Genomic DNA, 12,576 nt, shown 5'->3' with positions numbered 1-12,576 from the left:
AACCACAGACGTATGGAGAGCAAGAAGAGTTATCTAACTTGAGTCTAGCAAACAACAGTACAAGATTCAGTTTGCGAAATGGGCTTTCAACAAGAACCGAAAAAGACCAAGGCCTCAACAAGGGCATATGCCACCATCATTATCATCACCGTCAATAGCTTGCTTACCAGCCCTACGTGAACCCTTACCATCATCGCAAACATCACCACCCTTGAATACGCCCTCATGGCCACTTGGACCGCCTGAAGCACAACAGTCACCATCTGCACCGCTGCAACGGAAAATACCTACAGCAACATAGGCAGCGCCGATTGGCCACGTACAACCCATCCAGCCTCTAGAAGCTTCATTTCAAGTCAATGCGCCAGTACTCATGCGATCCAAAGCTCCACAGAATGGGACTGTCACCATAGTCCAGTCACCGGAAATGACGCCATAACTGCCACAAATCATGAGTTCTTATCATGAAGGAGCTTCGATCAAGGAATCCACGATCTCGAACTTTATGCCACCGCATATGTGAGTCGCAATACCGGGTCGTCGAGCGCAACGACTCCTGATTATGACCCTGTCCACTACCCTATCCGAACCAGCTCCCTTCCTACCATCATGCTAATGGTGGACGACAACCCACAATGTGTGCACGCGGTCACGAAAAGTGGGAAAAGTTGCGTTTATCTCGCTGCGGAATGTGGCCATCTCGACATTCTTGTATTTATGATTTGGTACAAGGTGGACCTTAACCTCGCCATTCCACGGTTCAGATGGTATCCCATCCATATAGCAGCGTTCAAAGGTCATACCGAGGTGGTAGACCTGTTATTGAAAAGGGTAGCAGAACTCGATGCCTGCACTGCTGATGGACGGACCCCCCTGTGGTTGGCTGCACATCAGGGACATTACGAAATCGTCAAGCTACTTCTAGATACCAAAACGTCCATCGATATTGAAGCCAAATATCAGGACAGGCGACCACTGCACCAAGCTGCACAGAACGGACACCACGAGGTAGTCCAGTTGCTTCAACAGTCTGCATCATCGGCAAACGAGAGCCTGGTTGACTTGAATTAAAGGGTTCAATGACGGGAGCATGCACAACTAGGTATCTCTTTACACATAGCCACTTGAAATGGTGACTTGTGGACGCGGCTAGCAGTTTGCACTGGGGGGTTTTACTCTAAGGATGGTTAGAGGGACTGCAATCTCCCTACTGTTAGGGTGATGTCACTGTTATTAGCGGCTTAGACATTATCTATTTTGCAGGGTTTTTGTAGCGATACTTGGTGTGTCGTACCTATTTTTGTCTTCGACTCTCATGCATATGTTGTGAGCTCAGTCTATAGATCGGTATGTTCCAACCTTTATTAACCGACAACAGCACTACGATCGTATCACAAAACTACGGACTGGAAACAGCTTCCATAATTGCCATGATTAATGTAATCTTCATTCTAATAAATCTTTTGCTTGCTTGTAACGTCAAGAACTCCTCCGCCCATACGGCTCAAAAGGAAACAAAGCAGCCACCATACCCATTACCGCCAAGAGACCGACACAGATATAAATGGGTACAACCGTCGAAGTATCCGCGACGGTGGCAATGACGGCCGACAGTATGCCCATGATCCGGTTGCATGCCACCGCAATCCCGTTGCCCGTGGCCCTGTGTGCACTGGGAAGCACTTCTGGCGTGTATGCATACAGCGTCCCATAGTAAACATTGAGACTGAAAGCAATGGCGCAGGAGATTCCGACATCCTGGGCCGCCGTTCGCACCTGCGTGTACCCAACAAAAAAGCCCGCTGTCATGAGCCCTCCGATGAGCATGGTATATCGCCGACCGAGAAAGGAAAGGTTGCACAGCCAGCCGGCGAGCAAGGGACCAAAGATGGAGCTAAAGTTGGTGAGAGCATAGTTGCGCCAAATCTCAAACTGGGACAGGTCCAGCTTGGCTCCGCGAGCCTCGAGATAGCTTGGGAGAAAGACGTAAAACAGGGGGTATGCAAGACCCACCATTGCCCAGGACAGCCATATCATCACTGTCGAGACAGCAATCGTGTGCGTGGCAAACAAGCCTCTGAGATGGACCATGGTTTCCCCGATTGAGAAGCGGTTCTTGCTGTGAGTGCCAGTGACCAGACCACAGACCCCTAGCTGGTTCAATGTCAGACTGCAGGGCCGGTTGTACTTCCCTGCAAGATACTGCAATATCTCGACGACCTTGGCATCTTCCCCAGCGCCCAGGAGGTACTTTGGTGTCTCCTTCAGGCGAATAATTGTCAATCGGAGAATCGACAGCACCAATACTAGGGCGCCGCTTGTGAACATGACATATCTCCAGCCCATATTGTTGGCCATAGTGCATGTATCGACCGAGGCGCAATTCCATCTCCTCGGGACTGATAGCAAAAGATTAGCATCATTGCCTTCGATCATTGCAGGAATATGTACCCAGAAAGCCCCAAGCAATGAGGCCTGTGATGGCCTGGCCCAGTCCCCACCACGCCGCCATCATTGTCAACACCCATTGTTTACTGCCAGGGAGATACTCCAGAAACACAGTGGTGTCCAAAACCAAGTTCCCTCCGCCACCAAACCCAATCAGTGACACAAAGAATCCCAGCGAAGCCCAACTTGGCATTCCTCCCGCAATGATGGCCGAGAGCGAGCAGATCAGGAGAGATAGGTTGAATGCATATCGCCGTCCAACGATATCTGCGCCAAATCCCCAGAACAGTGCCCCTATCAACATGCCAGAGTACACCGCGACCGTCAGGCCTTCTTGGTAACCTCGGTTTCCGAATTCTCGGTAGGCCGGGCCGGCAATGACAGACTGGAGGAGGAGAACCAAGGAATCGACTGCGTATCTGGCCCGTTATTGTTAGCTACACTCTGCCCATGACTCCTCAGCAAGGGCAAAAGATGACGTACCCAAACCCGTTGAGGAAAAACAGCTTCGTATGGTATGGCGTCCAACCAATATCATCGATAGCCTACCCACCTGATCAGCGTCCTTCCGACATCCTCTGCCACTCGAACCCACGTCATTGACCAAATGCATCTTCGAGTTCAGGGCCGGATCCAGATCCTGCAGCGCAAGGATATCCTCCCCTGAAACCTTGGAGCTCGACCTGCGCCATCTTGACCGCCTCATCAGCGGGCTTTTGCTGTTACCCATGGCGTCTCTGCTACGTTCTTGACGGCTCTCGGCGCCCTTGCTGAACCAGCTCGAGGTGAGTGTGTGGGTCGACGTCATTGTTTGTATATTCAGCAATGGTGGTCTTTAAAATGCTGCATTTTTTTATTCGTGCTCATCAAGGCTACAGTCTACTCTTTGACAGTGGCAGGGATGGTGGTGTCGACGGGAGAAAAGACCGCACAGCGGAGTCGCGGGAGATCAGGGCCGAGACGAAATGGAAGTGGTGAGAAGTAGGAGCATTGTAGGAGCTTCAGGTTGAGTCGCGGTAGGACAGGCAAAAAGAATGGATGCCACCATCTTCCTGCATTGGTGGGGCTGCTTGCATGCATGCCTGGGAGGGAGGGTGCAACAACCAGGGCATCGCGTCCGGTAGCTTGGGCTTGCAATTGCAACAGAGGGATCGGCACTCAACAGCCCCATTGTCTGAAGTGTGGCTAATCAATTGACAGCATGAAGCACGTTTCTCTCCCGTCACCCATGAGATGCAAGACACAACCATTCAGCTTGTCTTTCCAAATGTATCACAAGCATCAAGTGCAACACAATGCCGTAATGTGGACCGCATGGCCTCAATTCTCACTAGACTCTAGTCTTATACCAACAATCCCTCCTCATAGCAAATAATGACCGACGAGCAACACCATAACCAGATAATCTACCATATAATTTCTTTAAACCCCTCACCCCAGATGCTTGACAGGCAGCCGCAAATCAGGCACTACAATCTCCCCCTTCTCCACCTTCTTGTCCTCATACGCAGGCCACACCCCCATCTTCCTCTCCATGTCCACCACATACAACACCGTAAACCCATTCTCCACCCCAAAAGCCGAACTCCACCCCGCCGACACTTCATACGGCCCACAAACCAATCCCTCGACATTGTTCTGGTTCGCAGGGACCTTGCGTTCGAGATCAGAGGGGATCTTGACTATGCACGGCACAGGGGCGTAGACAGAGTTGGTGTTGATGGTAAACGTCCAGACGCATTCCAAGTTGTCAGGTTCGCACACGCGGCGGGCGCCTTGGATGGTCCAGACCTCTTCAATGGGCGGGGCAGCATTGGGGACAGCCACAACAGGAACAGGAGCTGTTTCGAGAGCAGCGGCTGGTTTGGCATCTGTGGTGGAATCGACCGGGAGGGCTGCTGCTGGAGGGTCCACGGGAAAGGAGAGGCAAAGGGGTGCCAAAAGCGTGAGGAGGACTGTGGTTTTGGTGTACATTCTCCCTGAGTGGATAGCTACTGCGATCGAAGTAAGTATCGTGGTCGGTCAGAGATAAATAGACAACGTTGTCGTGGGAATGAATGCCAAAGACAAAAAAAGACACAATGAAAGGATGCTTGATGTGGAATTCTTCTGTTGGGAAAACTTGTTGACTGATACTGTGTGTGAATGAAGAAGAGAAGAGGGAGAAGAGCTGGCAGCGGAACCGTAACCGAGTTTTATCGTGCGCAGAGGCTGGCGAACACCTTCCATGACAAGCTTGCTGGCCGGGAACAATAGAGCGAAACTTGCGAATCACGGAAGGCATGTCTCGGGCCCGAGATACGGTGTGCAGTTGCCCGTTAGACAAAGTGTCAGGCGAAACTGGGGACAGCCCTTCCCATGACTGCCTTGGCCGGCAAGAGACAGTGTGGCAAAGCATCTCCGTCACACACCCATTGAGCCTTCTCGATGACAGGAAGATATATAATCAGGAAGGTGCGTGGCGGTCGCAAAACATTGTGCCTCGGGCCTCAGCTGACTGTTAAAGCTGTTTGGTACAATGCTCTCGACCAGAATAAGGATCAACAGATGGTTCTTCAAGGAAATCATTCGAGTTGAAGAGGCCCGAAGGGTTCTCTCCTCACGCACCATGGACAGGGGTAAATCATTCAGATGTATTGGTATCATTGCCAACAAGATATATCCCAACAAACCCATGGGTATCTCCAGTGTACAATAGCCAAGGGAACCAGTCACCCTTTCAATAGCCATAACCTTGCCATACACAAAGGTGACACCAGAAGTACCCAAGTACAACGCCCGCTCCACCAAATCAACAAGAAAACACCTCATCAAGACATCGACTCACGCAGTCTCCCTGCTGGCGTCCGTTGTAGCCCTAACGTCCGCAATGGTCTCATCGCTGAACTTCAAGTCTTCTTCGGCAGTCACGGTGTCTTTCACCTTGAGCCAGATAACAGGCGCGGCGAACAGCAGCGCGGCAGCAAGCAGACCCCACTAAAGACGACGTGTCAGCAAGCCATAACTACACAATGATAGCCGAGGAACTCACGGTGACCCCAAAGATGGTATTGAACGGTGTCTTCAACCCGTCCAACCGCCAAAAGACGGCTGCACCGGCAGACTGAATTCCCTTGTAGAAACCAGCGAGATTGGCAGCTTTGCGACCAGAGTTGCTGAGAGCACCCATATACCTGTTGCCAAAATGTCAACATCATGTTCGACAGTCCTTCGGGTCCATCAACGTACCAGTAAATGCAAGTCTGCCACGCGGCATCGTAAAACCCATAAAACATGAACAAAAACATGGGTCCGATGTACTTCTCTCCACCATCTTGCCAGTCAATTCTTCTATGCTCCAAGCTTTCATCCTCCAGAATTTCTCGAGGGACTTGCTGTTTCTGCCAGGCCCAGCCACCGCCCCAAATGACAAATGTCAAGCTGAATAGCACAACCAAGCTCGCCTTGGCGCGCACCGACCGACGGAACCTGGTGATATCAAGAGCGTAGCCAAAAATGGAGGCTCCAATGATCTGACTGGTCCAGTACAGCAAACCATTGAGCGTCCGGGCACGCGTGTTGAATTGGAGGTTCATGTCGTTGAGCTGATAGGTGTAGAAGATGTTGGAGGCGAAAAACATGGGGAACAGCAGGATGACCCAGGGTGCCAGGGTGATAGTCTCGACCAATCCCTTGATCTCCGTCTTCCAGCTGGGGTTCTTCATCAAGATGACCTTGCTGCCGTCGTGGCGAATGACGCTCCTGGCATTACAGAGCAAAAGGGCGAGAGCAGCGCCGATGAGCATGAGCACAATGAAGCCGATGTAGGTACCGTCGTTGACCGCGGTGGCGCCTATCGCATCGATATTTTGGCCGAGCGGCACCAGCGACCCGATGACGGCTCCGAGATTGAAGATGATCCAGAACCAGGATATGTACCGCCCCTTCTTGTCTTCGGACGGATAACTCATCATGATGGTTCCCTGGGCGGTCCACAGCAGACCGGCGCAGATACCGAGGAACGCTCCCGCAAAGACGACGAATCCGCGGTTCTGGTTGTGATTGTAGCTCAAAAAGCTGGCAGAGTAGATGCAGTATCCGAGGGCCCCAAAAGCCAGTGTTGGTTTCACTCCAAAGATGTTGGTGACGGTGCCCGAGAAGAAGGCGACCACGGCAAAGGTGGAATAGAGGGCCGTGTTGGCGTCGTTTTGCGCGCCTGGATCAACCTGCCCGGCGGCACCGAGACCAGTGAGAGCGTTGAACATGCCGGGGCACAGGAAGCAAACCATGGCTACCATCAGGAGCTGGACGATGGGTGACGCGAACCACACTTCCGACTTGCCCAGACGGAAACCTTTGTACATCCATCCCGAAGGTCGGTGGGTGGTGCCGGTAGGTGTGCTTGGTCGGACGGCAGGCGCCTCGACGGTCTGCCGGATTTCTTGCTTTTCCTCCGCCATTTGTTGTCAATATTTCGAGGAAGCCAAACTTTGTTCTGTTCTGAAATGTCGATAGAAGTAATCGTTCACAATCTTGGGTCGGTCGGTCGTTCCAGTCGTGGGAGAGGCGACACGTGAAGATGAATCTTCAGGAAGAGGAGGTCGCGAAAAAGAAAAAAAAGTCGGAAAAGATCGACAATTGTTGTCGATCCAAGGGAGGGAGGGAGATGGTAGGTGATAGGTAGGGTGTTACACGGCAGAAGATTAACCAAGACGGCGGGGGCCGGGAGGACGCAGGGATTTAAAGTAATTCTTGAATACTGCCGTGGGAGAGGCCCATGACAGGTAGATTGAGATTGGGACCAAGAGTTCTGGCTAGTACTTGGAATTTTCGTTGGCAAGGTCAGGTGTAGCTGTGTCAATGGATACGACGCTGCAAGAGCGCTTGTTTGAGTGCGAGCAGCTACTACTACTGTTTTGCTCCTGTGTTTGCGGTGTGGTTGCAGAAGGATGCTCTGGACTGTCTGGTAGGTAGATCCCCAAGTCCGGGAAGCAACTGCCTGATGGACAGCTGAGATGCTCTGCAACGAACAGCTTCCATCCTTGCTACGTATGACTGGGCTGTGGTGTTGAGCTGAGAGGTCTGTGATGTGTAGGCTAGGTAGTACCGACGCGCCATGAGCAGACCGTGGCGTCAAGGTGCTTCATTCCACGATGTCATGATTGTCTATCTCTCCCCCATTGAATAGATATCAGTCCCTCTTGAGAGCATCACATGGTGGTAGATGATGCTCGTGTGCTCGCAGATGGGAGCGACTGGGCAGGATCACAGACCGGACCGAATGGACATGGCAAGGCTTGTGGACGCTGAGCAAAAGACGTTGAACAATTGGATGATTGATCGATGGTAGGACGTTCTGTTTAGGAAGGAGCCGAGAAGTGGCGGGGAAGCGCCGCAAGAGCACAGATGCCCAGGCGTCTCTCCCCGCTCTTTTGAAGCCAAGATTGCGGGAGCCAAATCCCCGCCGCATAAAACCGTTCAAATTGTGGGCAGCGTGGGGTAGGCCGTCCTCGAGTCTGACCAATCAGACGCGTTGCTTCACGCGTCATGTAACGTTCCCTCGACTGAACACGCCCAAGTGCCGTCCACCGACTCCCACCAAACGAGCTATCTCAACTCCCGACTTCCGACCGCTCCAGCCTCCCAGTGCCTCCATCATGATCGTTATCGCTCCCGGTCCCTATCCCTATCTCGGATCTACCTATCTCACTGCGCCCGCAACCCGACAACGAGCCATTCCTACCCCGCGATACATCGACCCTCCGTTCACTGAACTTCGGATTCGAACAGTAGCCAAACAGACGAGCATACAAACGCCCTGTAGATGGATCCAACCACCAGGTGCCATACGGAATACATGGATGCGATGTTACACCTCGTAGACAAGCTGGAATGTTGGGCGGTGGGTGGCAGGGCTGCGATTGGTATCACTGTTTTGACGAGAGACCGCGGTGATACTGTCGACTCGGGCGTAACCCTCACCCAACAGCGATAATTGTCCTGGGCAAATGGACCAACATGTCCAACAAGTCCATACCACCAACAGCCTGTATAAGGTATCTGACCAGATCGCAAACTGGAGCAAGGTCCTTCAGTGCACCACGATAGTAAGCGTCATAATATGCTTTCCTCGATTGATGGCTGCATGTAGCAAGGACAGCCCCAAGGCTCGGGGAACAATATCCATGTGTAATCTTTGCAGCCATAAAGCATAGCAGTTACACGGCGGTGTCGCCTTGTACAACCCGGCCTCTCGGCACTCCGAACAACCCAAAGCTCCGGAGCAGCCTGCAAGACGCCATGGCCGGTTGACGGGCCCGCCAAGTAGACCAAACCACCGGTGACCAGCGACTACCCTCGTGGCGGGAGTTAGTCTGGAAGCCCGGTGTCCCGACTCCGGCAGCTTCCAGAATTAGCGCATCCATGGCTCCCGTCGTGGGGGTCAGCGGTGTCAGGCACAGCCGGGTTACCGTTCATAAAATGGTCTTCAACCCCAGATTTTCAGATTTGCTTGCCCATGGGGAAGTGGCCCTGTTCATCATCAAAATGATCCATCTTGATGCCTTTTCTGTCCACCTTTGCACCGTCTCTACCATGCACAACGCCTATCGCTGGGGACACATCGACAGGTGCGCCCACGGGGGCCGGTGGGCCGCACCATAAGGTGGAGCTCTTCTCTCGACGATGGCGTGGCTCGATGCCGGTTTGAGCTTGGCGCAACACAATGCCAGGAGCGGGCCTCCTTCTTTCCGCTGAGGGCGACGCAAATAGCCGTGGGCGCGAGGACTCGACAGTCAATCAGAGGTCGGAGAAGTATTCAGGCGGTTGTCTCGGATATCATCGTGGATATTCCCTCTGGAATAATACATTGGGGGTTGCTTGTTCGCTGAGTCAAGCCGGGACATAGCCGAGCTTAATACCCTGGCTGCGGCTCAACGGAGCTCTGGGATCCCAAGGACAGACGGAAGCGCCCGCAGAGACCGGTGCTGGGCTGCTGTGTCTGGGCGCTGAATGCCTGCCGCGCCCGTTTGCTGCTTCCTGATTGGTCATCCCCCTCCGTTCCCCCGATGACATCACAGACGAGCAGATCTAGAGGAAAAGATGGGGGGCTGTTTGCAAAAGTGGCAGTCTTGAGCAAACAGATGAGGAAAAAGAACAATTGATACTGGAGAGAAATGAGCCGGCTCCACTGCTTCAAACAATCAAAACACGGAATCAATGGCAGTTTTGGAAGGATGGGGGAGAGGTGGCAAGTGAAAGAGGTGAATGGGATGAGATGCGGGGCTCTCGAGTTTTGAAGGCTTCCGCGCCCGCCGGCGGCCCGCCCAGACAACACGGCATGGAGACCCTGAACCGGGATGAACCTGTTGGGCAACTGATGATGTAGAGTAATTAAAGTGGGCAGACTGCCGCTCCTCCTGTCTGCGCGAGTTTGTGTCGAGGGAACTAATTCTGCTCTGCATCTCTGGTGATTTTCCTGCGGCTTTTCTCTGTTCTCTTTTCTTCCTTCGGTCGTCTTTCTGTGTCCGACTGCCACCTCCTTCACCACAACCCGCCCCATCGCCATCGCGTCAGAACTGCCCTGACCAGCCAGCCATTGCGGACAGCTTCGTCGCTCTGAGCAGCCCCACTCTCTTTTCCCGGCGTTTTCAGTCTTTTTTTCTCTCTCTCCCACAGCCCAACTGCTCAAAATGGCGTCCAGAGTAGCTTCGGCTGCGCTCAAGGCGCGCGTCCATCGCCCGTCGATGCTCAACAAGCTGTGCCAGCCCGAAGACCTCTTGCACCACTTCCCCAATGGCTCCTACATTGGCTGGTCTGGCTTCACCGGTGTCGGCTACCCCAAGTATGTCTCTGTCAAATTTCTTTTGCCAGGCACTAGCCGTCCATACTGACCCTCTTGCGCAGGAAGATTCCCGTTTTCCTCGCCGACCATGTCGAGAAGAACAACCTCCAGGGACAGCTCAAGTACAGCCTCTTCGTCGGCGCCTCGTCCGGTGCCGAGACCGAGAACCGCTGGGCTGCCCTCGACATGATCGAGAGACGGTCTCCTCACCAGGTCGGCAAGGATATCGCCAAGGGCATCAACGAGGGCCGCATCAACTTCTTCGACAAGCATCTGTCCATGTTCCCCGTCGACCTTGTGTATGGCTACTACACCAAGGACAAGCCAAATGGCAAGCTCGATGTGGCGGTTGTTGAGGCTTCTGAGATCAAGGAGGATGGCAGCATCGTCCCCGGTGCTTCCGTCGGTGCCACTCCCGAGCTGATCCAGATGGCTGACAAGGTAAGTCATCTGTAAAGGTCTGGCGTGGTTAGCAACGAACTGACATGGTGTGTTTCAGATCATTATTGAGGTCAACACCTCGCTCCCGAGCTTCGATGGCCTGCACGACATCACCATGACCGATCTTCCTCCCCGCCGCAAGCCCTACCTGATCACCCAGGTCGAGGACCGCATTGGTACCAACTCGATCCCCATCGACCCCGAGAAGGTTGTTGGTATCGTCGAGTCCGACTACCAGGATCAGACCTCCCCCAACACCCCTGCCGATGAGGGCTCGCAGCAGATTGCCGGCCACTTGATTGAGTTCTTTGAGCACGAGGTGAAGCACGGCCGTCTTCCCAAGAACCTCCTTCCTCTCCAGTCCGGTATCGGCAACATAGCCAATGCCGTCATTGGTGGTCTGGACAACTCCAACTTCCGCAACCTCAAGGTGTGGACCGAGGTCATCCAGGATACCTTCCTTGATCTTTTCGACTCTGGTCGCCTCGACTTCGCCACCGCTACCTCTGTCCGCTTCTCCCCCGACGGCTTCAAGCGCTTCTACAAGAACTGGGAGTCCTACAAGGACAAGCTCCTCCTCCGCTCTCAGCAGGTGTCCAACTCCCCCGAGATCATCCGTCGCCTTGGTGTCATCGGCATGAACACCCCCGTCGAGGTTGACATTTATGCTCACGCCAACTCGACCTGCGTCATGGGCTCCCGCATGCTCAACGGTCTCGGTGGCTCGGCTGATTTCTTGAGAAACGCCAAGTACTCCATCATGCACACTCCCTCGACTCGTCCCTCCAAGACGGACCCCCACGGTGTCTCGTGCATTGTCCCCATGTGCACTCACATTGATCAGACTGAGCACGACTTGGACATTGTGGTTACCGAAGCTGGTCTTGCCGACGTTCGCGGTCTGGCTCCCCGCGAGAGAGCCCGCGTGATCATTGACAAGTGCGCCCACGATGTGTACAAGCCTATCCTCAAGGCTTACTTCGAGAAGGCCGAGTTTGAGTGCCTGCGTAAGGGTATGGGCCACGAGCCTCACCTGCTCTTCAACAGCTTCGACATGCACAAGGCTCTGTTGGAGGAGGGCAGCATGCGCAAGGTCAAGCCTTGGTAAATGGCTGGATAGGCTTTGAGAGGTGCAGCGAGGAAAGGATAATCGTTGTGACCACGGGGCTCTGGATACGGGCTGTGTAGGGGGTAATGAGGGGGGCAAATGGGGAAAATCCATTGCATCACTGGGTGGTGTTGTTTAAGGTTGCATGTGGTTGTTTTCGTGGTGGAGAAAGTTGGATATCTTCTGCATCACATATCTTTTTACGAGGTCGGTCAGCGGAGCGGTCTGGTTGGGCTTGTGTGTTGGGTTTTGGCGTTGAAAATTTATGATGTACATACTGTGGGAAAATTTACCAGAGATTTACCATCTGTGTGGCTTTTCGTATCTGTGCCGGACGTGCTGCCTGGCGCCGGAGTTGAGAACGGTGGATACCGTGAGGTCCGGCCCCTTTGATATCAAGGAGAAGCGGCTAGGTAGTGTTGAGCGCCGCCACGACTTGAACTGCTGGGAGCTAACAGTCAGCAGTTGGCCAGACTTCGTCTCCACACGAACTGAGCCCCATGCCCTCAACCAGTCCCTCTCGCCCATCCCCGCATCGTGTCCCATGATGGATCTCTATCCGGTAGGTTTACAATCCGGACTCCGGAGGCATACCAATACTGATAAGGCCGTGACCTGATGACAACACTGGCCTCGTGCTACAATAGCAAGCGGACTGAAGAACAACATTTCCCCCTTGCGGTGGGAAATGTCTTTTCTCTTCCTGCCCACGACTTTCCGTCAATCGTTTGACGGGACTTCACAAAGTCAGACCTTG

The 12,576-nt window shown here is 53.4% G+C and overlaps 5 protein-coding genes across 5 annotated transcripts; 2 read left to right on the top strand and 3 right to left on the bottom strand.

Moving 5' to 3' along the window:
- Positions 1-1,326: 1,326 nt before the first annotated feature.
- Positions 1,327-3,256, bottom strand: FGR2 (Filamentous Growth Regulator; the record flags this gene model as incomplete). The annotated part of the gene is made up of 4 exons (XM_062878218.1): positions 1,327-2,399; positions 2,452-2,867; positions 2,932-2,993; positions 3,044-3,256. 4 exons carry the CDS (start codon positions 3,254-3,256, stop codon positions 1,480-1,482), a joined length of 1,611 nt encoding a protein of 536 aa, XP_062734113.1. The 3' UTR covers positions 1,327-1,479.
- A 623-nt stretch (positions 3,257-3,879) lies between these two features.
- Positions 3,880-4,422, bottom strand: QC761_310890 (uncharacterized protein; the record flags this gene model as incomplete). Its single annotated transcript, XM_062878219.1, has 1 exon — positions 3,880-4,422. The coding sequence occupies one exon, from the start codon at positions 4,420-4,422 to the stop codon at positions 3,880-3,882; it is 543 nt and encodes a 180-aa protein (XP_062734112.1).
- Positions 4,423-5,059: 637 nt separating this feature from the next.
- On the bottom strand, positions 5,060-12,117 carry QC761_310900 (uncharacterized protein). The gene is made up of 4 exons (XM_062878220.1): positions 12,098-12,117; positions 5,677-12,015; positions 5,480-5,621; positions 5,060-5,424 (listed from the first exon to the last, which is right to left on the bottom strand). Exons 2-4 carry the CDS (start codon positions 6,885-6,887, stop codon positions 5,272-5,274), a joined length of 1,506 nt encoding a protein of 501 aa, XP_062734110.1. The 5' UTR covers positions 6,888-12,015; positions 12,098-12,117; the 3' UTR covers positions 5,060-5,271.
- On the top strand, positions 7,755-11,819 carry ACH1 (acetyl-CoA hydrolase; the record flags this gene model as incomplete). The annotated part of the gene is made up of 3 exons (XM_062878221.1): positions 7,755-10,270; positions 10,333-10,711; positions 10,770-11,819. The coding sequence occupies exons 1-3, from the start codon at positions 10,119-10,121 to the stop codon at positions 11,817-11,819; spliced, it is 1,581 nt and encodes a 526-aa protein (XP_062734111.1). The 5' UTR covers positions 7,755-10,118.
- On the top strand, positions 12,085-12,573 carry QC761_0059880 (uncharacterized protein; the record flags this gene model as incomplete). Its single annotated transcript, XM_062872562.1, has 2 exons — positions 12,085-12,381; positions 12,467-12,573. 2 exons carry the CDS (start codon positions 12,085-12,087, stop codon positions 12,476-12,478), a joined length of 309 nt encoding a protein of 102 aa, XP_062734109.1. The 3' UTR covers positions 12,479-12,573.
- Between the last annotated feature and the right edge of the window lie 3 nt (positions 12,574-12,576).

Source organism: Podospora bellae-mahoneyi, chromosome 3, assembly GCF_035222275.1.
Source record: "Podospora bellae-mahoneyi strain CBS 112042 chromosome 3, whole genome shotgun sequence".
Taxonomy (NCBI): Eukaryota; Fungi; Ascomycota; class Sordariomycetes; order Sordariales; family Podosporaceae; genus Podospora; species Podospora bellae-mahoneyi.
Note: the sequence above shows the minus strand (reverse complement) of the source record. Positions and strands in the feature narration are given on the sequence as shown.